This window comes from Podarcis melisellensis, assembly GCF_964234715.1.
Source record: "Podarcis melisellensis genome assembly, chromosome: 7".
Lineage (NCBI taxonomy): Eukaryota > Metazoa > Chordata > Lepidosauria > Squamata > Lacertidae > Podarcis > Podarcis melisellensis.
The window spans coordinates 86,517,197-86,545,142 of NC_138539.1; the positions used below are offsets into that span (position 1 = coordinate 86,517,197).

A 27,946-nucleotide genomic window follows, 5' to 3' on the forward strand; every position below is an offset into this window, starting at 1 on the left:
AGAACTGCAAGTGAATCAGCTCAAAGAATAAACCGGAAGAACTGAAATATATGCTTTCCCTCTCCATAAAAAAAACATTTTAATACTTTGAAAGCAACATTTAGTGACTAAAAGCAATTGTGTTATGTATTGCATATTGACCATATTGATGGATATGTACAACCCCTTCGGACTTTTAATGTTTTCAACAAAATATCCCTCACAGGCCATTTGCAAGAAAATAACTTTATATACATAAAATATTATATTTTACTAAGATGAAAGTTCTGGATTTCATCCCTTATATTCCCTTCTTTTTTGAAATAACAATTGTTTTAAAAAAATATATCCACACTTTTAACATTCCTTATTTTTTAAAAAAAAGTATTTGTAAAAAAGTATTTTTTAAAAATACAGGAAAGGATCATTTTTTTGTAAATTCAGTCCCGTAAAGATGGTCTGTGTTCATAGGATTCTTGTACAGTGGTACCTTGGGTTACATACGCTTCAGGTTACATACGCTTCAGGTTACAGACTCCGCTAACCCAGAAATAGTACCTCGGGTTAAGAACTTTGCTTCAGGATGAGAACAGAAATTGTGCTCCAGCGGCATGGCAGCAGCAGGAGGCCCCATTAGCTAAAGTGGTGCTTCAGGTTAAGAACAGTTTCAGGTAAAGAACGGACCTCCGGAACGAATTAAGTACTTAACCCGAGGTACCACTGTACCTGAAATGTTTGATGCCAATGGACAGTTTTCTGAAACTCTTCCCTCAAGACCAGTAGATTTTTTTGACTTTGACTACTCACAACAATGTTTCAGTACATTTTCCAAATAAAGGAGGAAATGTGCCGCTAACAATTAGGCATATGCAGAAAATACAACAGCTTGCCAATATGGCAAAGTTGAAAACATTTATACTACATCTATCACCAATGCATTGATCCCCACAAACTGTGAGATGGGAGCGCCACTGAAATTCACACTCCCCGACTCAACCAGCTGAGGATTTCTCCATCTGTGCAACCTGATGGCCAGTAACACAAGGAGGAAGATGAGGAACAAGCAGGAGACAAAAGCCACTGCAAGGACCAGGTAGAAGGTGAGGTCAGACGGAGGAGCAGATGATGAACTGTCTGTGCTAACTTAGAGAAACAAAGATAGAGAGAGGAAACAAAGTCAAATTTCAAAACTATGTTAGAAAAAAAGAAGGTTCAGCACCAGAAGAGAGATTTATGGTGAACATTAGAAGAAACTTTCCAGTTGTAGGAGCAATTCAGACATTGTATAGAACATTGTGCCGTATCATTCTTTGGATATTTTCATGAAAAAAGTTATAAAACAATCTACTAAGGAGTCTTTAAGTCTGGGGTACATTGCCTTAGATTAGTTTGCTTTCTCTTTCTCTTTCCAACAATATGATATTTTGATTCGGTGGGGGAACACTGGTGGGAGCAACACAGAAAGTAGAGTGGCCCAGATACATTGCATGGAATTCATTCTCTTGTTGATCAGGAGGGGTGGAATTGTGAGAGGAAAGAGCACCTCTCAGGCCACAATACTCCCTTATATACACATCTCCTAAAAACACAGAAACCAATGCTTGCACCATATAACCTGCTGCTTCTGGTTAGTTAATCAGTTAATCCTACTTCATTACTCATAAGCACTGATAAATTAAGATCCTCACTACAAGTAACACACAGAAGGAATGTATAAGAGAGCATTTTTAGATTACAACTCTGAAAGTGTGTTTAGGGGCAACACGTTTATGTTAAATGCTCTAAGTATCTGCTATGAGAGAATGGCCAGGATTGGGAAGAGATGGTGGTTTCATTGGTTTGATGTTGCCTCTGATTCCTGGAATAGGATGGGTGTAGAAATCATGTGACCTGATATTTTGCTGCCATAAAAATGCTAAGTTTTGTCACAGTGCATTCGAGTTGTATGCAAAAATTACTACAGTAAGTCTGGAACGCATCTGGAGAACAATTGCAAATCCAACCAAATGACCGGTTTGCGCAGGGTTTTAAAGACAGGCTTTAAAAGGAAACAGTTGTAGATGGTCTACACAGAAACCTAGGAGGATGCAACAAAGAAATAAAAGAAATAAAATTGAATCCATGTCATAGGGTTGCCATATGTCCTCTTTTGCCAGGACATGTCCTCTTTTTCATGGGTATGTAAAATGAGAGTCGTCATTTTACATACATTAAAACATTAGTTAAAAGTAGAGGTTAGTAAATGTGTCCTCTTTTTTCTATTCAAAATATGGCAACCCAGGAAGATAAAAAAATGATAAGAGGACCACAAGAAACAAATGAATGGAACAGAGATGGATCAGGTGGACTGAGTATTTCAAGGAGAAGAATAGCTGACAAAGTGCAAATAGAAGAATGGCAATAGAATGAAAAATTGTAAAACAAAATTATAATTTAATGGCAGTATGCCATAAATAGAACTTCCGGTATAGATGAGATGTGTCAGAAAATGGAATCACAATGTGTAGTTTTTGTTCTCACTCTTACATTTAGCCTTATTTTGATTTACAGTATTTATAGCACACTCTTCATTGAATATTTTCAGTCCCAATGACTTGAGTCCACTAAAGTTTATACCATAACAAATATGTTTGGGTTGCATCCAATGCTTATGTTTCTTCTCCCCTCCCCTTCCTGCAGTCCTTCCTTTGCTCTGGAGGATCCCCAAATTGTCCTAATAAACAGTATTTAAGAGATCAGCTTGGCCCTACAACACTGAAAAATGGCAAAGCCCAACCCCTGCCCCAAATGAGGAAGCAACTACAAATGAAGAAAGAAATTTCCAGTTTGCATCTAAAGCAGCATGCTGGCCATTACTTTTGATGGGAATCCCATAAAAACTTCCCCTATACTTTTCCAGCCCCCAGAGCTCCAGTTTACAACTAGAAGCTCTATAGATCTTAGATAATTTGAAGGCTGGTGATGGGAGAAGAGAGAGGGCAGGAGAAGGCAAAGCCACACATAAAAAGATGGCCAGCACATTGCCATTTGTGTGCACCTGAGGGTATGGCAGGAAAGAGGAGTGGAAGCAAGCAAGAAGCTTGCATACAGATGCATCCTAAACATAATTATTCTTAAATTGTTCAGTATTTCTGCACACTACTTCTGGAAACCGCAATAAAGCTACTCCTTACACACATCATTACTTTGAAAGTCCAAGACACTGAGACTGCAGTCTTATACATGTTCACTTCACCTGGAGTTCCTTTTGAGTAGACATGCATGGGATCCTACTGTTAACTTCCAACGTCATAAATACCACAGAACTGGTTTAGTAGTCCAACTGAGTAAAGCAAAGCTACTTGGATCCAATGCTTAGATATTTTTGCCTTGACACTGTAAACCTTACTTTTTTATCATGCATAAATAAATAGACGGTTCATGAGGGGCCCAATAAATAAGGCTGAGCTACTGCTTTCCAGATTTAAATAACTCATTTTTCAGTAAACATATATGTCAGAGAAAATGAATTCTCCTCCATATAATGTTTCAGTGTCAGTTATGGTAAAAGACCATGCAGCGTGCAATGAAAAGTATTCTGGAATAAGCCCTACCTTATCATCACTTGCCATCTCAGAAATTAAACTGCTTCCTCCGTTGCCTGTAAAAGGCACAGCAGGTTTTTCACTGCCAATAATATTGTCTACCATCTGAACACTGGGTGTCAGGAAGGCAAACTCATTCTTCCTGGTCTCAGAAGACAGACACAGCTGGTAGGAATAGGGCAAAGTCCCATCTTCAAAGTTGGGTGGGAAGATGGCACCATTCTTGGAATGGGGAACAGGACCAAAGCACTGTAGGAACCTGGGATGCCCTGATTGACGGAGCTTCATTGTAACGGCCAGAATCACAGTCAAGAGGAACAAGAAGGAGATCACAGCTAAGGCCAGCACCAAGTAGAACTGCAGGTCAGACTGATACTCTGAGCTGCTGGGTTGGCTCTTCATTTCCGGAAGGGCCTCCTGAAAGTTCTCAGCAAACACCAGGTTCAGAGTCATGGTGGCCGAGAGAGACGGCTGCCCGTTATCCTTCACCATAATGACCAGTCTCTGTTTCACAGCGTCTCTCTCCACAAAGGCCCTGGCTGTCCTGATCTCTCCAGTATGAGAACCAACCGTGAAGAGTGCCGGCTCAGTGGCCTGAGTCAGGTGGTAGGAGAGCCAGGCGTTGTGTCCAGAATCTGCATCCACGGCCACCACCTTGGTGACAAGATAATCTGCCTCGGCCGAACGAGGCACCATCTCAAACAAGGCTGAGCCCTTGGCTTCTTGTGAGGGGGACAGGATACGAGGGCTGTTATCATTCCTGTCAAGAACAAACACCCTGACGCTCACATTGCTGCTGAGAGGGGGAGAACCCCCATCTTGGGCCTTCACTTGCACCCGAAACTCTCTGAATTGTTCATAGTCAAAGGATCTCTGGGCATAGATGGTGCCGGTCTCTGAATTAATGGAGATATAGGAGGAGATGGGAAGCTCCTCAATGTTGCTGTTGAGTATGGAGTATGTGATCCGTGAGTTCTGGTCCATGTCGGGATCAGAGGCTTTGATGGTGAAAATGGAGGCACCTGAAGGATTGTTTTCTGGCACGTAGATGTTGTAGGATGATTTCTGAAATGTAGGGGCATTATCATTGATATCTGAGATCTGGAGAGAGATTGTTTTGTGTGTGGAAAGAGGTGGAGTTCCTTTATCAATTGCTGTGATTGTAAGATTATATGCAGGAGCCATTTCTCTGTCCAAAGGACTGTCTGTCTGGAGCTTGAAGTAATTGTTAGATGAGGGAAGAACTTTGAAGGGTAAACCATCTTGTAAGTAGCAAGTAACCTTTCCATTATCACCACTATCTTTGTCATTCACATTAATCAGAGCAATTACAGTTCCCGGCAGAGAATCTTCAGGAACAGGACTGAACATGGAGGCTAAAGTCACCTCTGGGGCATTATCATTCTCATCAAGCACAGTTATTTCAGTATTGCAATGTGTCAACAATCCGCCACCATCTTTTGCTGTAACCATCATTGTATATTTTTCAGTTTCCTCAAAGTCCAATGGATCTATAAGAGTGATTGTACCGTTGATTGGATCCAGTCTGAATTTCAATTGGACATTTGCTGGTATATTGCTGAAATGATACCTGATTTGGGCATTTGTACCTTCATCTTTATCTGAGGCTGAAACCTGAAGCACAGGAGATCCAAGGGGAGTATTCTCCCTCAAACTGACCTTGTACACCTCTTGAGTGAAAACAGGTCGGTTGTCATTGACATCAGTAACATTAATCCGTATCTGGGCTGTTCCAGTTTTCCTAGGCTGACCCCCATCCAAGGCTGTAAGGATTAAGTGAAGGGTCTGTTCATTTTCCCGATCCAGTGGTTTATTTAGCACTAATTCTGCATAACTATTTCCATCTTTTCTCTCTCTAACTTCCAAAGTGAAGTACTGATTGGAGCTCAGCTGGTAATCCTGGAGAGAGTTCATCCCAATGTCAGGATCTTCCGCCTTCCCAAGGAGAAACTGTGTACCTAGCAGAGTGGATTCAAGGATCTCTAAACTGATATTGCTATTCAGGAACTGGGGTGCATTATCATTAACATCCTGGATTTCTACTGTTACATGGAAAACATTCAGCGGGTTTTCTACCACAACTTCAAACTGAACAAAGCAAAGTGGATTTTTGCCACATATCCCCTCCCTATCAATCCTGTCATTTACATAGAGGTTTCCATTCTCTGCATTGATACTGAAATGCTGCATTTTAGCCACAGACACAGTGTGCAGATTGCGATATTTTAGTTCTTTGGTGCTCAGTCCCAAGTCCTTGGCAAGGTTCCCCACAACGGAACCCTTTGCCATCTCCTCAGGGGTTGAATAATGGATCTGCTCTGATGCAGCCCAACAGGTAAAAGACAATAGAGAGAGAAGCAGTACTTGCCTTGTGAGTGCCCTGCCATTCCCTGTGTGCCTCCTCTCCATCTGGCTGGTTCTCTCAAAAACAGGCTGCTTCCTTTTCTCAGTTTCCTATGCTCAAGCTCTCACAGTGATGAAGGAAACAACATGAGGTATCACTGAGGAAGAATAAATTGCCCTTGTTCTCATATGTGTGCAAAGCAAAAGAGATTTTTCCTTCTCTGCAAGAGTTCCCTGTCTCTGTCCTCTTCAGTTGGCCTGATCTGAACAGCAGTGATGGGAGTTACTGTAGTCTAGGAAGCATCACTGAATCTCTATCCTCTCTCTGACTCTCATACTGGCCAACACTGACACTTGGAGGACTACTGAAGGAACTGCAAGGAAAACCATGTTCACCATAACATAGAGAGATGGAGCTAAAAAAATGTACATGTTTCCACAATGTGAACTTTCTCTTTAGCCAACTGCAAGTGGGGCATTTGAAAAAGCTTTCCCTTGTTTCACCTTTGTTTAGCATATTTATTACTTATTACTTTTATTGTCCACACCTTCAGCAACAAAGGCTTCCAGGGTGGGGCACAGGTCCAAAACAGCAATATAAATAAAACAAAAATAAAATAAACTACACTCATAATAGAGACCAACTAAGTTTGTTATTGATATGAGCTTTCATGTGCATGCACACTTCTTTGTGCATGCACACGAAAGCTCAGACCAATAACAAACTTAGTTGGTCTCTAAGGTGCTACTGGAAGGAAATTTTTTATTTTGTTTCAACTACGGCAGACCAATACAGCTACCTACCTGTAACTTGGTTATGAATAGATTTCATTTATTTTCTAACTGGCCTCAATCCAGCTCCCTTTCAAAATGGGATTGGTGGCTCTGGCAGATTTTCATTATTCCCCTTACACATACATGCAAAAGAAGCACAAACTATCCCTTTTTAAATGCAGTGGAAGGCCCTTTGAGATACTAGGTGTGAATAAACTTCTGGATAATCCCCCCCCCCCCCGCTTCACTCAGTTCCCTTCAGCAACAAAGTGAAGTATGGGCTCTCTTTTCCATGCTACTCTTCTCAGTAACTTCAGTTCATGGTAGATGTGGGCAGAGATGGCAGTTAGCGTTTTGCAGACATATTCAAAGGACGATTCCTCTTTTGCCTTCCTTGTCAATAATGGGTGTAGCTTCTTCATGCACTAGGACTTTGACTGAGGAGGCTGCAGCTCCCAGAGGAGGCCAGTGGCTCTCTCCAAGGTCTTCAGCAAAGGGGTCAGAAGACAGCAGAGGAACACAGAGGCTAGAGCTACTTTCAGTGGCTTTTTAGATAGTACTGTGAAAATTGAGATTGCATCTGGGACTGTAGTTTCGCTTACATGAAGATGATACTCATGTCCACTTTTTATTGGTAATATGGTGACATTGTTAATATATATACTTGTGTACAGTTATAACCAGTATATTTAACGTTCCCCCACCATATTACATATCTGTGTTGCACAAATAAACTGCCATTAATTTGAAGCAGAGAATTGAATCCTGTCATGGTAACCAGTGTGGAGTGGTTCATGGTTTGAGAGTTTCTTTATCACCAGTAGTTGCTGATCCTTGGTGATACTTCCAAGTGAAGAGCCTTCCTCCATTTCCTCAGGGAAAAAGTGGCAAATCTTCAAGGAGTGGTAATGAGTTGCCAATGTTAACAGATAAAAGAGACAGAGTGATAAAAGATTTGTCAGTCTAAGGTATTAGAAGGGAGATCTTCTGATTCTGAGGTATAAATAGGACCAATGTGAGCAATTTTGTTAGCAGGTTTTATTGAAAATATGCCACCGTGGTCTTTAGGAGGTAGCTTGCTTTGGGTGGTGGGGATAGATTGAGTTGTAACTTCCTGTCAATGGCTAAAACAATCTTGCGTGGCACCCCCATGCAATTTCAGCGAACAAGGAAACTCTCTTTGCTGCTCCTAAGACATATCATAGAAATGCAAACGGGCCTTGTGCCATGTTCAGACATATTCAACAAAAGCCTGACATTCTTTATAAAGTTATCTAACTCCATCCAGAACTGAAAGATTTTCATTGCTCTCATAGTTTCTCTCATTCATATTGCAGAAAGTTTTTTTTAATCATATAAAATACAAGGATGATAAATATACAATTACATATGGCTTGAGCTAACTGGAGGCAACTATAGCAGGACACACATCAAAACTACCCCCCTCCCACCATTGGGACTTTGCAGAGTTATGTGGCCACTGCCAGATCCACAGCCCTGCTGTTCACATTAGCCATGGCAGAACATGGGGATCCAGAATGACCTGGTCCGAGTCTGTTGCCTGACTGCAGCAAGACTGGCTCAGGATACAGCAGTTACTGGGCCAGCTCAGCCATGTCCCTGCCCTCAGAATGCCCCATTTGGGGCTCTCCATTGGCTCCTGCACACCCAGCAGGTAGAAGGTGATGTCAGCTGAGCCGAGAGAGCCAGGCAGAGGGACGTCTCTGCCTAATCCAACCCCGTTCTCTAGCTCAGTGGAAATGGGGGTTGGATTGCTTTGTGTATCATCACTGGCTTATTAAAATACCTGTCTGACCTCTTTAGACTCTCAGATGATGCCAAATATTATTGCTCAAAATGTGAAATAAATTTGCCTTGTTATAATATCCTACTTGAGAGTCCCATGGACTGCAAGAAGATCAAACCTATCCATTCTGAAGGAAATCAGCCCTGAGTTCTCACTGGAAGGACAGATCATGAAGCTGAGGCTCCAGTACTTTGGCCACCTCATGAGAAGAGAAGATTCCCTGGAAAAGACCCTGATGTTGGGAAAGATGGAGGACACAAGGAGAAGGGGATGACAGAGGACGAGATGGTTGGACAGTGTTCTCAAAGCTACCAGCATGAGTTTGACCAAACTGCGGGAGGCAGTGGAAGACAGGAGTGCCTGGTGTGCTCTGGTCCGTGGGGTCACAAAGAGTCGGACACGACTAAACGACTAAACAACAACAATATCCTACTACACTAATATTTAACGCACCATTGTTTTCTATATGATGAAATTCTGGGAGACTGAACCAAGGGAAGGGAAAGGGCAGGAAGCCATTCCCCACTGGCAGAGACAATACTTGGCCATTATATGGCACTTCTGAGTGTTAGGCCAGTGTTATTTATTGCACTGGTATTACAGATTTGCAGCTGAGAATGAGAAAAAGTGACATGCCTAATGAGGGCAAAAGTACATGTGGCTTTAAATGTTTTATTACACTGAATGAGAATGCATTCTTAATGGAAATAGATGTCACTGGGGGAGCAGGATCATGACCACGGGTGCAGATACAGTATCAATGGGACCATTCTTCTTCTCAGCGCAAATAACGAAGTGGGTTAGGATTTTTCTTGCAACCCTGTTCTTGCTGCCCCATCCAAGGGATCTATTTCCATTTTTAAATGCAATAAATCATTTAATGTCACCAAAAAGAGCCAAAATTCACATTACAAATTTCATGCCTTTCAGCTCACATACTTGGCCACTAAACTAGATGAGCTCTTACTCGTATACAGGTTTAATTCCTGATATCTCCAGTTTTTTAAAACATCTAATAAAACTAGGCTGAGAAACACCTGAGCTGTTACCTACTGCTCCTAAGGCTGGATACTACTAATTAGATAGATTATTGACCCTGTTTAGTAAACACACAACTGATTTATCCAATGAGTAAAGACATATACTATTTCAGACACAGAATTAGAGGGCAGTAAATCAAAGTTCAAATATTTTGGGAAGCCTGGATTTCCCACAGATACTATTCTTCGAGAACTAAATAACCTTTCCAAGAGGCAAGAAGGTCAAGAAAGAAGCTCCGAAAGATGCATTCAATTAAAACAAGATAACCATCACAATCATGTAAAAATTGCTGAACAAGAAAATATATGAATATCTCAAATATTTGTCTCATGGTTGCTCTTTAAGTGCTTAAGCTCTTGTGGGACAAGCTGTTTACAATTCTCCTATTTATACATGCATTTGCTTGTGACAGAAACAACCACATATACAAAAAGTGAACTATGTGAACTCCCAAACCTCATTTTATCTGAAGAGAACAAGTATAAATGAGAGAATATGTCACCAGTTCCATTTCTTCAGAACAAGTGCAAAACAAATAATATAAATGGCATTAACGTCTAACTGAAAATATAAAGTGCAAAACCTTTGATTTGTTAGCAAGACTTCACCTGTATATTGGCTGAATCCCCATTACTGTTTGCAGTCTCTTCAGCAATGAGAAAGGGATCATTTATCTCACAGGGCTGGTGACTGGTATTGGAAATATTTCCCTTGGGAAATCCGAAATTGCTCTTCCTAGAGTCTGTAGTGAGAGAAACCTCCTGGCAGTAGGAGTGCAGAAATGCTCGGACTCCGTCAATCCCCACAAACTGGGAAACTGGAACTCCACTAAACTTCTCAGTTCCAGACTGTGAATATCTCCACCTATGAAGTTTAACTGCCAGTAACACAAGGAGGAAAGTGAAGAACAAGCAGGAGACAAAAGCCACTGCAAGGACCAGGTAGAAGGTGAGGTCAGACGGAGGCTCTACAGGAGCTGAGATGCTGCTCAGGTCTGAGAGGATTGCAGGGATGGTGTCAGCCAGCACCACAGTCAGAGTGGCTGAAGCAGAGAGAGGTGGCTGCCCATTGTCCTTCACTAAAACCACCAGGCTTTGCTTGAGGGCATCTTTCTCCAGAAAGAAGCGGGCCGTCCTGATCTCTCCCGTGTGGAGCCCCAGAGTGAAGAGCCCTGGCTCGGTGGCCTTGATCAGCTGGTAGGAGAGCCAGGCATTCTGGCCAGAGTCCGCATCCACGGCCACCACCTTAGTGACCAGGTAGCCTGGCTCAGAGGAGCGAGGGGCCAGCTCTATCCCCGTGGAGCCGTCAGTGGGAGGAGAGGGGTACAGGATTTGGGGAGCATTGTCATTCTGGTCCAGGATGAAGAGAGTCACTGAGACGTTGGAGCTGAGTGGTGGAGAACCTCCATCCTGGGCCTTGACCAGGAACTTAATCTCCCTCATCTCCTCATAATCAAAAGAGATCAAGCCATAGACAATCCCAGTCTCAGAGTTAATGGAGAGGAAGGAAGATACTGGGGAGTTACCGATGTTGTGCTCAGTGATGGAATAAGTGACTCTGGAGTTCTCTCCACAGTCTGGATCATCAGCCTTCAAGGAAAATATGGAGGCCCCTCTTGGGTTGTTCTCCATTAAATACGAAGTATAAATGGATTGCAGGAAGTGTGGAGGGTTGTCATTTGTGTCTAAAATCTCAAGTGGAATAACAATTGATGTGGAAAGTGGAGGGGTCCCGTGATCCGTGACTGTGACAGTGATGTTGTAGGCTGCCACCTGCTCTCTGTCCAGGGCTCTTGCTGTCACCAAACTGTAGTAGTTGCCATAGGCTTTTGTCAGTAGAAAGGGGAGGTTGCTGGGGATAGAACATGTGACTTCTGCATTCTCTGCCGAATCCTCATCTTGCACATTCAAAAGGGCTATTGCAGTCGCTGGTGGAGAGTTCTCATGGATGGAGCTGATAAGTGAAGTTATTTCCAGTTTGGGTGCATTGTCATTTACATCAGTAACAAATACTATGACAGTTGAAGTGTCAAATAGACCTCCACCATCACGGACCTGGACCTCAATTTCATGAAGAGCAGAGTCTTCGTAGTCTAAGCTTCCTATGAGAGTTAGCGCACCTTTGTGTGTATCTAAGTGAAATATCTGGGAAATCTTTTCCGTGATTTTTGCAAATGAAAATGTCATTTCTTTGTTGGTCCCTTCATCCAAATCAGTAGCTTTTAATGTAACCACAATGGTTCCTATAGGTAAATCCTCCCTTGCGCTCACTTCATAAATGTGTTGGCTAAAAATTGGTGCATTGTCATTCACATCCAGGACTGTAATTTGCAGCTGTGCAGTGCCACTCCTGACTGGATCACCACCATCATATGCGGTGATGATAAGATTATGAACTGCTTCTTTTTCATGGTCCAGAGGTCTTTCCAACACAATTTTTCCATATTGTTTGCCCTTAACTGATGTTTGGAGAATCAAAGAAAAATGGCTATTGTTGCTGAGTTTGTACCCCTGTAGAGAATTGTTTCCTAAATCAGGATCTTGAGCTTCCAAGAGGGGAAACTGGGACCCCAAAGCTGCATTCTCGCTGATATTTATCACTAATTTCTCTGACGGGAAGGTGGGCGCATGGTCATTGATATCTGTGACTTCCACTTCAACTCCATAAATTTTCATTGAATCTTCAACTATAATCTCAAAATTCAAAATACATTTCTCTTCCTGACCACAGATCTCCTCTCTGTCTATTCTCTTTGTGGTGTGCAAATGTCCACTCTTATAATTCAAAGCAAAATACTGAGTCCTACCTGGGGAAACAATGCGAATTCCACGATCTGAGAGCTCCTTTGCATCCAGTCCAAGATCTCTCGCAATATCCCCCACCAAAAAGCCTCTCTCAGTTTCTTCAGGAATGGAGTACTGGATCTGTCTGGTGATGGCTTGGCAGATGTTAGCAGACAGAAATAAAAAGAAAACTCTCCTTTTGCAAGCTTGAGGATACTTTGCTGTTGCCATTCCTGGTCTGATATGAAGCTGTTGAGGAGATCTGTGTTTCAGGATGACTGAGTGTTGCCAGAAAGGGACTTGCAGCTGAGATTCCCAACGCAAAAATGTTCACTGAAACTCTGATCTCTCAGCATTTTCTGAGCTGAGCTGCTCATCTGGGAAGGCTGAATTTCTCAGTGTATTTCTTAGCCTTGGTTGGTCAACAGCGACACTCAGAGTCACAGCCAGGAACTGCACACACTACATTTTTTTTGTTTCGATTCTCATTGTATATCCAACTCCGTGTGTGTGTGTGTGTGTGTGTGTGTGTGTATATATATATATATATGTATATGTGTGTGTGTGTATATATATATATATATATATATATATATATATATATAATGAGAAATATTTAAATACAATGCACAAATTAATTACTAACCCGTTTGATCACTAAATGTCATGCTCGTGTTTCCTTGCTCTATCAATTTAATGCATTTATTTGCGTCAATACACAAGACATATAATAGGATCACAGATTTTGAAGGCACCACGAAGGTGATCTAGTCCAATCCCCTGCAATTCAGGAATCTTTTTGTCCCACATGGGGCTCAAACCCACATTAAGAGTCTCATACTCCACTGACTGAGGTATCCCACATAAGCGGGAATGCTGCTGATGTGCACACTGTTTCACAGATAAACAAAACCAAGTGAGTATTTATTTTAATTTATCATGAAACACCAAGTTATCCTTTGTAAGCATAGAAGTGGATTCTTATTCGCTAGAAAAGGAGAGAACCCCAATAACCAACAAGTCAGTTAAACCTCCCTTGGTAAGATTAAGTTTTCTACATAGGTATGTAATGTGCAACTCCACAGTTACCGCATAAACAAGTATGGAAATTTGTACATAGGAATCCTAATGTTAGATGAAAGTCATGAAAATCTTATGTTTCCATGCATTTTCCCTAGCTCTTGGAACATTGACTCCTAAATATATATAGTATTTTAAAAACATTTTTACTGGAAATATGTGTGTCTTTTCAAGGCTTAATACATCACAGCATCTACTAGGAATTCCTCACAAAACATTATGAGGGGAGGGAACTTGTAAAATAATTTCAAAGTAAAACATTCTAAAACTATTTTTTTATATGAAAAAGGCAAACATTTTCTGAAAATTTATTTATTATAATTATTTTCTTCAGCAGAAGGGCTGGAATAATTCTTTTTTGAATCTTTCCTAAGTTGTTACATGTCTGTCAATCAGCATTTACGGAATGCATGTATCCAGAACAGTTCTTCTTGGTCCCTAGTAGGAATCTGGCTACTCCAAGAGTTCTCCTGTAAATGCAAACTACACATGGTCCAGCTCTTTTGCGCCACAGCATCACAATGCTGACTCATATAACAGTATTCATCTAGCGTCTGCTCCCTCTGTCTTTCAGAAGTGCTATTTTCTGTGCTTTTGATTATAGCTTCCTTACAAGTCCTTATAGTTGAATCTTTACAATCCGCCAAATTCTGGAGGTAAGGAACATTTTCAGAGAATCCCATACATCTTCCTTCCTTCCTTCCTTCCTTCCTTCCTTCCTTCCTTCCTTCCTTCCTTCCTTCCTTCCTTCCTTCCTTCCTTCCTTTTTTATTTCTTTCTGTTTACTGAGGGTACAATAAACAGCTTCTATTTAGACAGCGCCTGTTTACTGAGGGTACAATAAGCAGCAATGTTAAGATCTCTTCGCTTCTACTTAGGCAGTGGTGGGTCACAAAAATCTGTTCACTGGTATTAGTTCCATAGCAGACCCTGCCTCCTGCCTCCTACTTGCTGGGGCCATGCAGAGCTCCTTCTGCAGCATTTGCTCCCTTGTGGCCAGAGCAGGATCTAACCACGAATGAAGGAACAATTACAGTAATTGCTCTACCAGCGTTTGGCATGGTATTGGATCCAACAGCATGAAATAGGTTTGTTGGACATCATAGGCTGTGTACACATGTAGCCTCTAAAATGCACAGGGGAAATCCCCCCCTTCACTTTGTACGTAGTTGTTTGCACTTCTTCTTCTTCTTCTTCTTCTTCTTCTTCTTCTTCTTCTTCTTCTTCTTCTTCTTCTTCTTCTTCTTCTTCTTCTTCTTCCAAAGAGAGGTGCAGGAACTCCCAAAGTTGTTGAGCTTCTTTTTGGGAGCCGTCAAAAACACACGCCGCATCAACTACCTTAAAAAGAGCCCAAAACACTCACCACGCCAAGTCCCAATCCATCCCAGGTCTGCCAGAATGCTCAGGAGAGGTGCTACTGAAAAAAAGACCTGGTTGTTTGCAATTTCACACACCTTTGTGCAATAACATCATCCAAAGTAGCAGCTACTCTCTGTGTTGTCTGTACACAGGTGGGCATGTTTTCAAACTAGTGTGTAATGAAGTTCTGTGTTCCCCTCCCCATCAGTATTTCCTATTTTCACATACCTTTTAAAAAGCAAATATTTTTCAGTCTTTTGAGAGGGGGTTGGAAACTGATGTGTTCATATACATATACATATCCATATGTTTATGGAGAGAGCTAAGTTGCTGTACTGCTCCGTTTTTGTTTTTGTTTTTGCCTCTTTCATTCACAGACAGGTTAAACAAGGTGAGGAGCAGTGGCACAGCCATGCAACATCAGTAGATCTGCTCCAATAGGAGGTGACCTAAGAAAGCATTCTTGGTCTACACATGCATGCAACAAGTGCTTGAGAAGTACAATCTTGGCACAAAACAGATTATATCCATTCCAGAAGGATACACTTAAAATGACAAATAGCGTGGGACAGGGCTGACATCGGGATGACGTGTGCACAGCACCCCAAAAAGGCATCTGAATCCAGCACTGAATGCACATTATCATGCAGTTTGTACACACCATTACTGGTATATTTGAACTCATTTGCTCTGGTTGAAGGAGGATGTCAAAGTACTGCCAGATTAGAGACTTTGGCAATTAAGTTGTATATGAAAAATGCATTAAATAAAAAGATTGTGATAATTACATTACGACGGTCAGGAACTGAGAGCAATAGAAAGACAAATAAGAGAGTGCTACAAGAAATCAAGATATCTAATTCAGAAGGATTTTATGATACTGTAGAAGTTTCCTTGGAAAATAACAGAAGTAGTTTGATTTTGATTTGTCCACATTAATGGTAATAGCCCCTATTATTGTTCTGTATAATAGCCCACATGGAGGAGGAGACTCTTGAGAGTCCCATGGACTGCAAGAAGATCAAACCTATCCATTCTTAAGGAAATCAGCCCTGAGTGCTCACTGGAAGGACAGATCATGAAGCTGAGGCTCCAATACTTTGGCCACCTCATGAGCAGAGAAGACTCCCTGGAAAAGACCCTGATGTTGGGAAAGATGGAGGGCACAAGGAGAAGGGGACGACAGAGGATGAGATGGTTGGATGGTGTTCTTGAAGCTACCAGCATGAGTTTGACCAAACTGCGGGAGGCAGTGGAAGACAGGAGTGCCTGGCGTGCTCTGGTCCATTGGGTCACGAAGAGTCGGACACGACTAAACAACTAAACAACAACAACATAATAGCCCACAAGATGCAATTCCCCCCAATTAATTAATTTCATTAAATTTTCATCTTACGGTCTGTCCCACAACACCACACAGCAGACCCATCCACAGAATTCCATTCCATAAAAACGTAAGAACAGTCCTACTGAATCAAACCAATGGCCTATGCAGTCAAGCATCCTGTCTCCCACAGTGGGTGGCCAGATTCCTCTCAGAAGCTCCATTCTTGGACCACAGCAACTAAAATCAGAGGCACAATGCCCCTGGGACTAGAGGTAATATTGTCACCATGACTACAAACCAGTGATGGCTTTATCCACCATAAATTTCTCTATTAAATTTACATCTTGCCACTTTTCCTGTAGGAGCCCTCATATGATCTAAAGCCACCATATTCTCCTTAAAGCCACCAAGTTGGTGGTGATCACTGCATCTTGTAGTAGCAAATTCCATAGCTGAACTATAAGGTGAACTATAACTTACATTGTTATAAAGAACAAAGAAACATAACATAAGAAGAAGCCTGCAATATTGGCCCAAAGGTGGAGCTTGTCCAGCACTCATGGAGGCCAACCAGAAGCCCATGGGAAGCCCCCAAGCAGAACATGTCACAACAGCACTGCCACCACCTGTGATTCCATGAACCTCATACTCACAGACAAATAGCCTTTGGCAGCGGAGGCAGAACCTAGACATCATGGTTAGTAGCCATGGAATTTGTGTAAATCGCTTTTAAAGCCATTCAGGCTGTGGGCTATCACAGCGTCTTGTTAGTTATGAGAGAGAGAAAACTTTTCTATTTCTGCATTTTCCACACTATGCTGAAATCTATGCCTCTCAATTATACCCTTCCTTATTTGCCTTTTCTCCCCTAAACTTAAAAATAAAAAATGTCATAACCTTTTTTCATAGGGGAATTACTCCACCCACCTGTCATTGTGCTTGCTCTTTCCTGAACATTCTTCAGTTTTATTTTTAATTCATTTCCTAACAATTTCTACCATGGTTTTCACCTTTTCCACATCTGTTTTACACTGTGTCAATATCTTCATCGAGCTATCCACTATGACTCCAGGATCTTGTTCCTAGTCAGTCACCGCTGATGACAAAATATGTGAAAAAAAGATTTCTTTGCACTTTCTTAAATGGGGTCTTACATTGAATTGTTGTTACCTTATTATTGATATCTACATCAGTACGGAAAACTCAGATTCACTGCACTCTTCCATTTCATTCATAATTACTAGAAGTTAAACCATAACAAGATCAAGACTCACCTGAACATCATTTTCAGCTACAGCATTGAAGATGCCCCTGCCATTGCAACTTGAAGGTTACTTGTAAAAAATGTTCTCTACATTATGAACAGCAGGTTCTAGTAATATAATTTCATGTTTCTTTTGGTTCTCTCATTTACTAAATCAGGTAGGTAAGAGGAAGACAAATTAAAAATATTAGTTTTACTCAGTGCAATTTGTCTAGGCAAAGAGGCGCCTAATTTGTTCTCTTATAATGGCAAAGGGGCCTACCTGAGAGGTGCCAGAACTGAGTTCTGGTGCGTTCTGACTGAAAAAAAGGTCTGGTTTTACTCCTACAAGGAGCAAGGTTGTGGTGCCTACATCACAGTTTCTGAAAGCAAAGCTTACCTGCTCACCAACCTCCTCTTTGGCACTGGCATCCCCACAGTTGCCATCCACAAGAACCACCTGAGAGCTATCATTGCATAGCAAGTTTTCTGCCACCTGGATATGGGGTTTCGGGAAAGAGATCTGCTCTTTCCTCAACTCTGACGATAGGCAGAGTTGGTAGGAATAAGGTAAAGTTCCTTCTTCATAGTTTGGTGGAAATATGACCTGCGCCTTAGAAAAAGCATTAGGTTCGAAGCATTGGAATAATTTGGGATTTCCTGATTGTCGAAGTTTCATGACAATGACCAGTATCACCGTCAGGAGGAACAAAAATGAGATACATGCCAAAGCCAGCACCAAGTAAAACTGGAGGTCAGAATGATGTTCTGTGTCACTGGATTGCCTAGTCATTTCCGGAAGTGCCTCTTGGAAGTTCTCGGCAATCACAAGGTTGAGGACCACAGTAGCTGAGAGCGGAGCCTTCCCATTGTCCTTCACCAGGATGACCAGCTTCTGTTTCACAGCATCTTTCTCCAGAAGGGCTCGTGACGTCCTGATCTCTCCCGTGTGGGTCCCAATGGTGAAGAGGGCCGGCTCCGTGGCCTGCAGCACTTGGTAGGAGAGCCAGGCATTGTGCCCAGAGTCTCTGTCCACAGCCACCACTTTGGTCACTAGGTAGCCTGACTCTGCTGAGTGAGGAACCATCTCAAACAAGGCAGAGCCCTCGGCGCCCGTGAAAGGATACAGAACACGGGGGCTGTTATCATTCTGGTCCAAAATGTACACCCACACGGTGGCATTGTTGCTGAGAGAGGGAGAGCCGCCATCTTGGGCCTTCACTTGGATCTGAAACTCCCTGAATTGCTCATAGTCAAAGGAGCGCTGTGCATAGATAGTTCCCGTCTCAGAGTTAATGGAGACGTAAGAGGAGAGAGGCAGCTCCTCCATGTTGCTGTTGAGGATGGAGTAAGTGATACGTGAGTTGCGGTCCAGATCCGGGTCCGAGGCCTTGATGGAGAAAATGGAGGCACCTGAGGGATTGTTTTCAGGAACAAAGACACTGTAGGTTGATTTTTCAAAGGCAGGGGGGTTGTCATTGATATCTGAAATCTGCAGGGAGATGGTTTTGTTGGAGGAGAGAGGAGGGCTACCTTTGTCAGTGGCCGTGATTGTGATGTTGTATCCTGAGGCTTTTTCTCTGTCCAAAGGACTGTCTGTAAGGATTTTGTAGTAGTTCTTTGAAGTTGACTCTATTTTAAACGGTATGTTACCTTGTAGATGGCATGTAATTTTTCCATTTTCTCCAGAATCTTTATCCTTTACGTTGATGAGAGCTATTACTGTTCCAGAAGCAGAGTCTTCAGGAACTGGACTAGATAAGGAGGCTAGAATGATCTCTGGAGCATTGTCATTCTCATCTAGAATCTTGATATCAACATTAGAGTGAGCCACTAATCCTCCTCCATCTCTTGCTTCAACTGCCATAGTGTACTTCTCTGTTTCTTCAAAGTCAAGAGCTTTCTTAATTGTAATTGTTCCACTTTGTGGATCTAGTTCAAATATTTGGTGGGCTGTTTCTGGGATGTTATTAAAAATATAACTAATATGTGCATTTAGACCTTCATCCCTATCAGAGGCTTTTACTTGGAGTATGGGGGACCCCACAGGAGAATTTTCCCTCAGGCTAACTGTATAAACTTTTTGAGTGAATACTGGTGGGTTATCATTGGCATCTGTGACGTTAATCCATATCTGGGCAGTCCCAGTTTTTCTGGGTTCACCCCCATCCAGGGCCGTAAGGATCAACTGAAGTGAGTGCTCACTTTCCCGATCCAAAGATTTTTGCAGCACCAATTCTGTATATTTATGGCCATCTTCTCTCTGTAGTATGTCTAGAATGAAATAGTGATTTGGACTTAGCTGGTAATTCTGGAGAGAATTAATACCAATATCAGGATCTTCAGCTTTCCCAAGGAGAAATCTGGCACCTGGTAATGTGGATTCAATTATTTGAAGCCCAATATTGCCCTTTATGAATTGTGGGGCATTATCATTAATGTCCTGAATTGCTACACTCACATGGAAAACATTCAATGGCTTTTCCACCACAGCTTCAAAGTCAATAATGCAGTGTGTGCTCTCTCTACACATCCCCTCACGATCTAGCCTCTCATTCACATACAGATTTCCATTTTCAGCACTGATAGTGAAATATGGCTTTTTACCTTCAGAAATGATATGCAGGTTTCTATTCCTCAGTTCTCTGGCATTTAGTCCCAGATCCTTGGCAAGATTTCCCACCAAAGACCCCTTTGCCATCTCCTCAGGGATGGAATAGTGAACCTCTTCCAAAACTGCTCCACAGAACAAAGATGAAAATATCAGAAGTGTTATATACCTTCCTGGTGTTTGAAAGCTCTCTCCATGAAGGATTCCTCTCATCTTCATTTTCCTCTTCTCTTTGATGAGCACAGGATTTCAGATTTCCACCAAGACAGGAGATTTTTTTGCCCAGTAAAAAAAGAACTGGATCCTTTGGCTTAATTTGTATATGCTGCAGTGTTTTCTGTTTTCTTTCTCAGCTGAAACGTTTGTTCCAGCGTCTGCTGGTATTCCCGATGTGCAGTTTGGGACAAAGAGATCTCTCTGCAGAAAGCATCAGTGGAACTTCAGCTGCCCTTGGGTTGCCGCCTTGTCCAACAGTGACACTGTGAGTCTGAAACTGAGAACTGCAATCTTTTCCCAGTGATTTTTCTTCCCTAATTCATGACATGGCATGGTGGTATTTATATTTAATGACTCAAACTATATTCTGATACAGGATATGTGAACCCTCTTCTGTTATAAAGCAGAAATATTTGTGTTTTGTTTGTGTTATCTTTTCACTAGTATTACAGGTAAAAAAAAATCAACTTCAAAGGAGTATTTGCAGTAAAGGACAAGCAATAAAAACATAGTATAGATTCATTTCCTCAATTTAAAGCACTTACAGTTTTTACCAATCTGTAAACCTCTCTAAGAGAAAAATTGAATTTCTCTAGTGGATTTCTCTATGAAGTGTTACGGTGTATAAAGAAAAAGACGATGGGAGAATTGAGGAAATTATTTTATTCAAGGTTTTAAAAACCTCCAAGGAAGGAGAGATAGAATGATGGAATCTTACAGTTGGAGGTGACCCCAGGGGTCAACTAGTCCAACCCCCGGCAATGCAGGAATCTCAGTTAAAGCATCCATGGCAGATGGCCATCCAACCTCTGTTTATAAATTGAATTATGTGCAATTCAAGTGTTCAATGTGCTTTAAGTGTCTTCAGCTGGTGTAGTGTAAGAAACAGAATAGTAATGCAGTTTATGTCCTGCATTTGGCATGAACTCAGCATGTTCCCTTAAGTAAGCCACATTTCCCTCAAGGCTCTTCCTGCAGTATGGGAATAATTGCACTAATGCTATATAATATTATACATTATAAGTATTATAACCTGGGAGGTAATGTAGCTGTTCTGACAAATCCTGGATATTTGAGGAACTTTATTCAGCTTTAGCTCCAGACTTAGCCTGCAATCTTTTGCACTGCGCTGGTGGTGGTAGGGTTTGGATTGGTTGGAGCTGTTCCTCAGCCAAGCCCTACCAGCCTCTACTGGCCTCTACCCATAGGGGGTCACTCTGCTGGGGCAGAATTGCCTGTTCCCTCTGCCAAATGTATGCTTGGTTAGAAGTCATGCCAGTGGGATCTCCACTCATGGCAGCTGATGAAAAATTCTGAAAGGGGACAAGGACAGGGAGAGACAGGAGCCAGTCCCACTACTGTCCCGTGGTGGCACTGGGCCTGATGTGGGTCTAAGTGAGGTGCCCCTCCACCTTCTGCCCAGACCAGCAGCAACGCTGCGGATGTGACAGTGGTCTCTTTGCTCTGTTATGCCTCACAACGCCCAAGCCAGGATTTGGATAACAGCCTTAGTCATGGTTATAGCTGATCCACAAAAATCAACGTGGTTTAACTCAGTAATAGCTCACTTGTCAAGTTGATTTCAATGCTTTGGCCACGTCTGGATCCAGCCCACTATATACATAACCCTAAATAATACATATACCTTCCAAGATAGCCACAATTCGCATTTCTTCAGCAAAAGCAGTCTCTAAGCAGTTTACAACTATAAAATAAATATGATCAACCAGTTGTGCATCTCCAGCTAAATAGCCAATATCCACGCTCTACTCTAGAAGACCACTGCCAATTAGTCTTGACCTGGTGGTGGATTTTATATCACACATACTGAAACATGATTGATCTACACAATACAGGTAAAAAGAAAAAAGTGTGGTCTATGTTTGCTTCCACACCCCAGCATGAAGCCAAACACAGTTAATGGTTTTGTCTATGTGCCACAACTTATTTACTTACAAGTCTGATCTACATATGATTAAATAATACTACTTCTACAACCTCAGTGATGACATACTTAATGCCAAGATGGAGGCTAGGAACTGTCTTTTCTGCCAGACACATTAAACAGTTGTCGCCATTCAATATTGATCCAATACTTGGACATTGTTGGGTCCAAGTATTGGATTAATATTGAAACTGGTCTTTTCTCTTCAGTGCCCTCCCTCCCAGCTCCACTGAGTGCAAATGAGGACCTTTAGGTATCATCAGCTCTGAGCCAGTAAGTGCTACAGTCAATGAGATCATCCGTACAGACGAATAATTGCCATCACCAGATTCTCCCAAATTAGTAAGAATACCATGGAGGTTGGTTTGGATAACTCTCCTTTCAGGTCTTGGGCTGCTCACTATAGGATTCTTATGTTTTCTAACCTACATAGCACTTGCCAATTGTGGCACATTTAAAAAGAATGGCTGGGGTCCAAATACAGCCAGTCTTTAATTACTGACTGCCTAGCAGATGAGAAAGCTCCTGTCATTCATCCTCTCATTTGGCCAATTTAGCAACAAGAACAAAATACTACCATTCAGCCCCAGTTGGGAACTGATAGATCCTGCCTTGTTTGAAGCTAGAAGGAGAAGGCCAGATACTGCCATGCCAAAACAGAGGCCTAGAGATGGTGCCACCATGCCCACGCCAACTGTCCACAGAGGCAGCGTTGAGAACATGCTGCACAATTTACACCTCCAAAAGATTAAAGTAAAAGCATCTTCTGTGGAGTTCAAAGATACACATAAAAATGTTGCATCCACATTACACATGACCTCCTACATTAAAACAATGGGTTAAGCATTGCATCCAGTGCTCAATTAAATACCAACAATTTGATCAGTGAAATCCAATCTGCACTGTTAAATGAAACAGGGAAACTCTAGATCTGAGGCATGATGTCAAAGTACTTTGTACAATGTTCTTCAACATGAACCACAAGTAGCCTATTCAGACTTTTGTAAGGACTCTAGTATATCTGAAATTAACATCATTTTAGACCTAGTGAAGCCATATCATATTATTTTAAATCCAGGTAGCTACAACGCACTACTGGTGAAAAATGATACATTGTACTCCAATAATTCAATGTTGTAGTTGACCATTCTTGATTTAAAAGGAAAGAAGGGGGCTATGATTATAAAATAGAAGCACCAGCACATTGCTCCCACCCCATGTCATGAAATGAGAAGAAAATAATTATCTTCCTCATTTACTATATTATTTAATGTTCAAGCTACTTATGCTGGAAAGCTGAAATACAATTGTACTTTGGATCCCGAACACCCTGGAACTCGGACATTTTGGCTCCCGAATGCTGCAAACCCGGAAGTGATTGTTCTGGTTTGCAAAAAAAATTTGGGAACCTGAATGTCTGATGGTGGTTCTGAGACTTCTGATTGGCTGCAGGAGCTTCCTACAGCCATTCAGAAGCTACAATTTGGTTTTCAAAGGTTTTGGAAGTCAAACGGACTTCCAGAATGGATTCTGTTTGACTCCCAAGGTAGGACTGCACAATCTGGGAGTAAGCCCTATTGAACTCAATAGCACACAACTGCCATACAGAAAGAAGTACACCTCCGCAATTATATAATAAAAACGTCAGCACATTCCACACCCACTCATAAGATTAAATAAGCAATATATATATCCATTTCACTTCATTTAATTTCATGTCCCCACTATTCAAATTCCAAAGCTTAAATCCTAAGCACTCTTACCTGACAAAAAGTCACACTGAATTCAACAGGACTCACATCTGGGTAGATATGGTTAGGATTGAACTAGAAATCTCAAAATGCAATGGAGAAAATAGACCATACCTGCAACAGGTAGTTTAGCCTCAGCTGTTTACTATATATAAAGAAGATGATGATTCATGAATCTAGATGGAAAATTAAATAAAGTCTGAAAAATTAAAAGGCAAGTACATATGATGTATAAAAGGTTGTATTGAAATGTCACTTAACGGTAAAGAACTACAGAGTGTACCATGCATGTAACTGCAGAGAACAAATCTTACCTCTTCACCATTAGCCATCTCAGAAAGAAAATTGTTTCCACTGTTGCCTGTAAAAGGAACACTAGGTTTCTCACTGCCAAGAATATTGTCTACCATCTGAACACTGGGTGTCAGGAAGGCAAACTCGTTCTTCCTGGTCTCAGAAGATAGACACAGCTGGTAGGAATAGGGCAAAGTCCCATCTTCAAAGTTGGGTGGGAAGATGGCACCATTCTTGGAATGGGGAACAGGACCAAAGCACTGTAGGAACCTGGGATGCCCTGACTGACGGAGCTTCATTGTAATGGCCAGAATCACGGTCAAGAGGAACAAGAAGGAGATCACAGCTAAGGCCAGCACCAAGTAGAACTGCAGGTCAGACTGATACTCTGAGCTGCTGGGTTGGCTCTTCATTTCCGGAAGGGCCTCCTGAAAGTTCTCAGCAAACACCAGGTTCAGAGTCATGGTGGCCGAGAGAGACGGCTGCCCGTTATCCTTCACCATAATGACCAGTCTCTGTTTCACAGCGTCTCTCTCCACAAAGGCCCTGGCTGTCCTGATCTCTCCAGTATGAGAACCAACCGTGAAGAGTGCTGGCTCAGTGGCCTGAGTCAGGTGGTAGGAGAGCCAGGCGTTGTGTCCAGAATCTGCATCCACGGCCACCACCTTGGTGACAAGATAATCTGCCTCGGCCGAACGAGGCACCATCTCAAACAAGGCTGAGCCCTTGGCTTCTTGTGAGGGGGACAGGATACGAGGGCTGTTATCATTCCTGTCAAGAACAAACACCCTGACGGTCACATTGCTGCTGAGAGGGGGAGAACCCCCATCTTGGGCCTTCACTTGCACCCGAAACTCTCTGAATTGTTCATAGTCAAAGGATCTCTGGGCATAGATGGTGCCGGTCTCAGAATTAATGGAGATATAGGAGGAGATGGGAAGCTCCTCGATGTTGCTGTTGAGTATGGAGTATGTGATCCGTGAGTTCTGGTCAATGTCGGGATCAGAGGCTTTGATGGTGAAAGTGGAGGCACCTGAAGGATTGTTTTCTGGCACATAGATGCTGTAGGATGATCTCTGAAATGTAGGGGCATTATCATTGATATCTGAGATCTGTAGTGAGATTGTTTTGTGTGTGGAAAGAGGTGGAGTTCCTCTATCAGTGGCTGTGATTGTAATATTATATGCAGGAGCTATTTCTCTGTCCAAAGGGCTGACTGTCAGAAGTTTGTAGAAATTGTTAGATGAGGAAATAATCTTGAAGGGCAAATCACTGTTTAAATAGCAGGTAACTTTTCCATTATCACCAGCATCTTTGTCATTTACATTGATTAGAGCAATTAAGGTTTCAGATGGTGAATCTTCAGGAACAGGGCTGAACATGGAGGTTAAGGTCACATCTGGGGCATTATCATTCTCATCAAGAACCCTTATCTCAATATTACAATGAGTCACCAATCCTCCGCCATCTTTTGCAGCAACCGTCATAGTATATTCATCGTTGTCCTCAAAATCCAGTCGCTCCAAGAGGGTGATTACGCCACCAATGGGATCTAGACTGAATTTCTCTTGGGAAGTTGCTGGTATGTTGCTGAAATGATACCTGATTTGGGCATTTGTACCTTCATCCTTATCAGAGGCTGCAACCTGGAGCACCGTGGATCCAATAGGAGCATTTTCACTCAAACTGACCTTGTACACCTCTTGAGTGAAGACAGGCGGGTTGTCATTGGCATCGGTGATATTAATCCGTATCTGGGCTGTTCCACTTTTCCTAGGCTCACCCCCATCCATAGCGGTAAGTACTAAGTGAAGGTTCTGCTCTTTTTCCCGATCCAAAGATTTCTGCAACACCAGTTCTGCATATTTATTTCCATCTTTTCTCTCTCTAACTTCCAAATTGAAGTACTGATTGGAGCTCAGCTGGTAATCCTGGAGAGAGTTCACCCCAATGTCAGGATCTTCCGCTTTCCCAAGGAGAAATCGAGTGCCTAGCAGAGTGGATTCAAGGATCTCTAAATTGATATTGCTATTCAGGAACTGGGGTGCATTATCATTAACATCCTGGATTTCTACTGTGACATGGAAAACATTCAGCGGGTTTTCTACCACAACTTCAAACTGAACAAAGCAAAGTGGATTTTTGCCACATATCCCCTCCCTATCAATCCTGTCATTTACATAGAGGTTTCCATTCTCTGCATTGATACTGAAATGCTGCATTTTAGCCACAGACACAGTGTGCAGATTGCGATGTTTTAGCTCTTTGGTGCTCAGTCCCAGGTCCTTGGCGAGTTTCCCCACAACGGAACCCTTTGCCATCTCCTCAGGGGTTGAATAATGAATCTGCTCTGATGCAGCCCAACAGGTAAAAGACAATAGAGAGAGAAGCAGTACTTGCCTTGTGAGTGCCCTGCCATTCCCTGGGTGCCTTCTCTCCATCTGGCTGGTTCTCTCAAAAACAGGCTGCTTCCTTTTCTCAGTTTCCTATGCTTAAGCTCTCACAGTGATGAAGGAAACAACATGAGGTATCACTGAGGAAGAATAAATTGCCCTTGTTCTCATATGTGTGCAAAGCAAAGGAGATTTTTCCTTCTCTGCAAGAGTTCCCTGTCTCTGTGCTCTTCAGTTGGCCTGCTCTGAATAGCAGTGATGGGAGTTACTGTAGTCTAGGAAGCATCACTACAGTATCCTCTCTCTGGCTCTCATACTGGCCAACACTGACACTTGGAGGACTACTGAAGGAACTGCAAGGAAAACCATGTTCACCATAACATAGAAAGATGGAACTGAAAGAATTTACATGTTTCTACAATGTGAACTTTCTCTTTAGCCAACTGCAAGTGGGGCATTTGAAAAAGCTTTCCCTTGTTTCACCTTTGTTTAGCATATTTATTACTAATTACTTTTATTGTCCACAGCTTCAGCAACAAAGGCTTCCAGGGTGGGGTACAGGTCCAAAACAGCAATATAAATAAAACAAAAATAAAACAAACTACACTCATAATAGAGACCAACTAAGTTTGTTATTGGTATGAGCTTTCGTGTGCATGCACACTTCTTCTTCGTGCATGCACATGAAAGCTCATACCAATAACAAACTTAGTTGGTCTCTAAGGTGCTACTGGAAGGAATTTTTTTATTTTGTTTCAAGTACAGCAGACCAGTACAGCTACCTACCTGTAACTACACTCATAATGTTTGGTTGTGAATAGATTTCATTTATTTTCTAACTGGCCTCAATCCAGCTCCCTTTCAAAATGGGATTGGTGACTCTGGCAGATTTTCATTATTCCCCTTACACATACATGCAAAAGAAGCACAAACTATCCCTTTTTAAATGCAGTGGAAGGCCCTTTGAGATACTAGGTGTGGATAAATTTCTGGATAATTCCCCCCCCCCCCTCACTCAGTTCCCTTCAGCAACAAAGTGAAGAATGGACTCTCTTTTCCCTGCTCAGTAACCTCAGTTCATGGTAGATGTGGGCAGAGATGGCAGTTAGCATTTTGCAGACATATTCAAGGGAAGATTCCTCTTTTGCCTTCCTTGTCAATAATGGGTGTAGCTTCTTCATGCACTAGGACTTTGACTGAGGAGGCTGCAGCTCCCAGAGGAGGCCAGTGGCTCTCTCCAAGGTCTTCAGCAAAGGGGTCAGAAGACAGCAGAGGAACACAGAGGCTAGAGTTACTTTCAGTGGCTTTTTAGATAGTACTGTGAAAATTGAGATTGCATCTGGGACTGTAGTTTCGCTTACATGAAGATGATACTCATATCCACTTTTTATTGGT

At 42.1% G+C, this 27,946-nt stretch overlaps 1 protein-coding gene across 1 annotated transcript; it reads right to left on the bottom strand.

Moving 5' to 3' along the window:
- Positions 1–10,582: 10,582 nt before the first annotated feature.
- On the bottom strand, positions 10,583–26,552 carry LOC309374821 (uncharacterized protein; the record flags this gene model as incomplete). Its single annotated transcript, XM_081920000.1, has 6 exons — positions 24,179–26,552; positions 23,877–23,939; positions 21,361–21,481; positions 17,715–20,182; positions 10,638–12,638; positions 10,583–10,591 (listed from the first exon to the last, which is right to left on the bottom strand). Exons 1-6 carry the CDS (start codon positions 26,477–26,479, stop codon positions 10,583–10,585), a joined length of 6,963 nt encoding a protein of 2,320 aa, XP_081776126.1. The 5' UTR covers positions 26,480–26,552.
- Positions 26,553–27,946: the final 1,394 nt, after the last annotated feature.